Source organism: Halyomorpha halys, unplaced genomic scaffold, assembly GCF_000696795.3.
Source record: "Halyomorpha halys isolate HHAL.00 unplaced genomic scaffold, Hhal_1.1 Scaffold234.1, whole genome shotgun sequence".
Lineage (NCBI taxonomy): Eukaryota > Metazoa > Arthropoda > Insecta > Hemiptera > Pentatomidae > Halyomorpha > Halyomorpha halys.
In genome coordinates, this window is record NW_027111802.1 from 300,863 (window position 1) to 304,916 (window position 4,054).

The following is a 4,054-nucleotide window of genomic DNA, read 5'->3' on the forward strand; positions in this document are numbered from 1 at the left end:
AAGTTAATACTTTCATGTCCAGTGAAAACATGGTGGTGTCATGCGTTGCTAAATAATTAATTTTTTTGATCCCCTTGAGGAGCTATGTTAAAGCCTGATTTTGACATTTTGAATTCAGGATTTGCAGGCCACAGACGTGGTTTTAATAAAATAAAATTTAAAAAAAAAAAGGTTACATAGTATAAGTAGAGCTAAATTAGTGCAGACTGCTTAGTGTTTAAGTTTAACTAAGTGAAATATTGAAGCATGGAATAGATGGTAAATAAATATGAGAAGACAGTTGGGAGTGCAGTAGTAAAGAACACAAATAAGTAAAAATGTTTTGGCTACAATTTCTAGCCTTCATGAGGGGTAAGAACAAAAAAAACAAAACAAGATTAATTAAAATATTAATAATAAATAAAATAATTAGAAAATAAATAAAATGGCTTACATTATGGATACATAAACATTATGTATCTATAATGTAAGCTATTTTCCAATCATTCTTTATATCCATTTATTCATTGGTTGTTGTCTTTTTTTTTTTTGTTCTTATATTATGTTATATGTTTGATATCCTCTCCAGGCTTGGGATCATGAAGAACTTAGGCTTGGGGATCATGAAAAAAAGGTTATTCTAAAGGTAGAAGGGCTGCCAAAATGACATTCTGAAATTCCTCAATTGTCCCACTGAAGTAAAAGAGTTTTTTTATTTACCCATGGAACAGGCATATCCTTACAAACAAATCTCTTCAAGAAGCTCATAAAGAAACACAATTTGTTTGTAGTCAATGGATACTTTATTACTACCACATCAGTAGCTTATTAAATGGAACAGAAATCTATTGCTTTTTTATCTTGAGAAGCATCCCTGAAAGGAGCAGGGAATATACCAACGGTAAGAACTCTCCTCATATTTATGATAAAGAACATGACCTTAAATAGTATACATGAACAGACATATTTGCCGATCTAACCACCTGAGTTGGAAAAAATAATTACAATTAGAATTATTGCAATTTTAAACTATCAAATGAAATTACAATGCCAATTAGTAATTTCAACTACTTCATTGACCATTGTTACAGTAATATTGGTCTGAAATTACAACTACAAGTTGAACTAAAGTAATCGAAATTATATTTTTTGTGATAAGTAATTGGAATTACTAATCTACACCATGCATCAAAATTTCCCTTTTCCATGAGAATCACCCATATATTACCATAAGGGATAGAAACCTACATGGCGTCTGGAATCTTGCTTACAGAATTTTAAAAGCAAAACATGGTCCAGTGAAGGATTAGCGACACAAGGATCATAAACTCAGCCGAGCAGAAAATATACCCCAGATTTTGAAATAATCCTTCATTAAAATAATCTACAAAACAATAATTCCAGGAAGAATCAAAGTTCCACCGAGACTTCAGTGAAAGTATCTCATTAAAAGATATATTAACCAATGAACAAATTATTTATTATCTGAAACCGAAGAGATTCATTGGTTCAAATGTTTTATTAAGCGAGCGGATAATATTTATGGGTCAGACTCGACAGTATATTTCTATTCTAAACTGCAATCCTATTTTCTATAAATTATATAAAATTTTCTAAAATCTAAAATTTTTTTATATAAATATTATACAGTTTCTTAATCAGTAATTTTTTTGTTTTCAAAACCATTACATGTGTTATTTTTTGTCCATTTTCAAACCTAATTCCTAGAGTAAGAACACTCTTAAAATTTTTGATGAATTTCATCAAATTACATTAGGAATTAAATACATAAATGGATCCAATGAATAAATAATAAATAATTGGAGTTTAATTTGCTCAGATGTTTATATGTAGAAGAATATATAACCCTAAGAAAATAATGAACATTTTAAACTTTTTCTCAGTGATATTCTAAAACCTGTTCCTATGTTTTAGGAAAGTGGAAAATTTGTGTTTTCTCACCTAAAATTTACGTCAATTATTAAAATAGGAGAATTTGAAGTGAAAAGTTTTTTTTTTTTTTTAAGATCATATTCAATTTTTTTGAGGTTTATACCCATTAACCTAAACACATTTGACATAAACATTTTATGACATCTCTCATCTTCAAGATAAAGAACAATAAAATTCATTGATTGCTTTTAAAAATACTAATGTATAAAGTACCTACTGAAATTAAATATAATATTTTTAAAAAATAATTGCTACGATTGAAAAATCAATCTATTATTAAAATCAATTTCAATAGATAAACACTTTTTTTGTTTATATACTCAGTCTTGTTTTTATTTTGTATAATTGGAAGCGATTATTTTCTTTCCTCTTCAGTCCTTGTTAAGAAATGATGACTTGGAAAGTGGACTGAAACGTTATTAAATATTAAATAGTACATATGTATCTTTTATTTTGACCGATTTCGCGGAAATCATCTCCTAGATATATGAATATGATTAATTATTTTACATATAAAAAGTTTTAAATCATTGACAAAGGTTTATTTAATGACAGGAATAGCAATATCAAAATATTTTTAAAGCTCCAGGTTCTAAAGAGAGACTTGACCATCGATACACAAATTTTAATTAAAAAAAAAAAATAGAAAAGTAAAAAGTATTAGTTTTTTATTAATTCATAATAAAAACATTCGAATAAGTAAGAAACTTCGCAGCTTTAACAGAAATGTTTTTTGTAAATAGTTTACTTCATTTTAGTATAAAAAAAATAATGAACAAACACTATTTTGATCAGTAAAAAATAAAAAAATGTACAAATTGAAATGTTTGTTTCACACCTTCAGAACCACTAATTCAGCTTAGTCTGCCAAAAAATTTTGAATTCTACTCACCGCTAAGTACTGACTTAGGGACATTACTATTACATGGTAAAGTGTATTTGTATAAATATTTATTTTACAATTATAATACATGCAACTTTAAATTAAAAAAAAAAAAAAATCAAATCATAAGAATAAGAAACATTTCAACAGATTACTTTAATAATCCTGTAAAGATCACGAAGTTACGAATATTGTTAAGAAACTTCTCATTAGTTATATAGGACACTATATACAATAATACTTAGGCTAAATCACTTTCATTATCACTTGATCAAAAGAGTTAAAAAGAATTCATGGCTTAAAATAAATCGAAAGATTTTTAAATCTTTAAAAAGAAGCTGTTATTATTTTTCAGTCTATAGAGTTTTATGATTATTTACATAACTGATTAAATAACAAAACCTATGTTAATCCGAGTCGCTATAGCTACCTGATAAAACTGATTTGTCTTCTGGTTTAATAACTACACTTTTAAGACGTCTATTAAGTAGTTTTTTCGTCGGAAAGTCATCTTCCGAACTGCTACTTTCCAACCGGATCCTCCTCCTACGACGTTTGACCTTATCATGTCGTACTACAGCTTTCCTCTTTTTTCTCTTATGAGATGATTTTTTCTTACCATAGTCGGAATCGGAGACTGAAGATAAAGACGAACTATAAACACTCGATGAGGGAGTAGATGAAGATGATGTCGAAGATGAAGATGATGATGAAGATGTAGTTGAAGATGAGCTAGTGGTCGTATCTTTAGCTGCAGGTGAGAAACTTTTAAATAAAGGGGTAGATGGGCCAGGTTGATTGGGATCAAAATCTTGTTCCGTAGATGAATCGTTACTTTTAGTAGCAGAAGAATTCAGCAAAGAGTTCCCATTGATTTCAACTTGTGGTTCATTCATTTCTTCATCAGTTGACTCTATTACAATTGTCTAGAGAAAAAAAATGAGAATAAAAATAAGAGTTTATTAAAATACAATATTTAAATTTTATGAAGATGGTCAGGTGTGCGGTTAAAAGAAAACAAAAAATAGTTAACAACTATTTATTTGCCGACGTTTTGCCCCGCTTTGTAGAGCTTTCATGTTTCTTCATGTTCCAGTTGAGAGATTTTGACTTTCGGAATCTCTCAACTGGAACAGCCCTGATGAAAGTGGGGCGAAATGTCAATCATTTATAAATATATATATTAATTAATTTTGAGGTTGTATTGGATGAAAATTCAGTAAATTAGTTGTTAAAATA

The 4,054-nt window shown here is 28.3% G+C and overlaps 1 protein-coding gene across 1 annotated transcript in view; it reads right to left on the reverse strand.

Moving 5' to 3' along the window:
- Positions 1-539: 539 nt before the first annotated feature.
- The window catches only part of LOC106679935 (E3 ubiquitin-protein ligase Topors), a 24,293-nt gene continuing 20,778 nt past the window's right edge, over positions 540-4,054 (reverse strand). Inside the window, exon 8 of the mRNA XM_014419338.2 lies at positions 540-3,741. Within this exon, the coding sequence (XP_014274824.1) occupies positions 3,223-3,741 (519 nt within the window). The 3' untranslated portion in view covers positions 540-3,222. The remainder of the gene's footprint in view (positions 3,742-4,054) is intronic.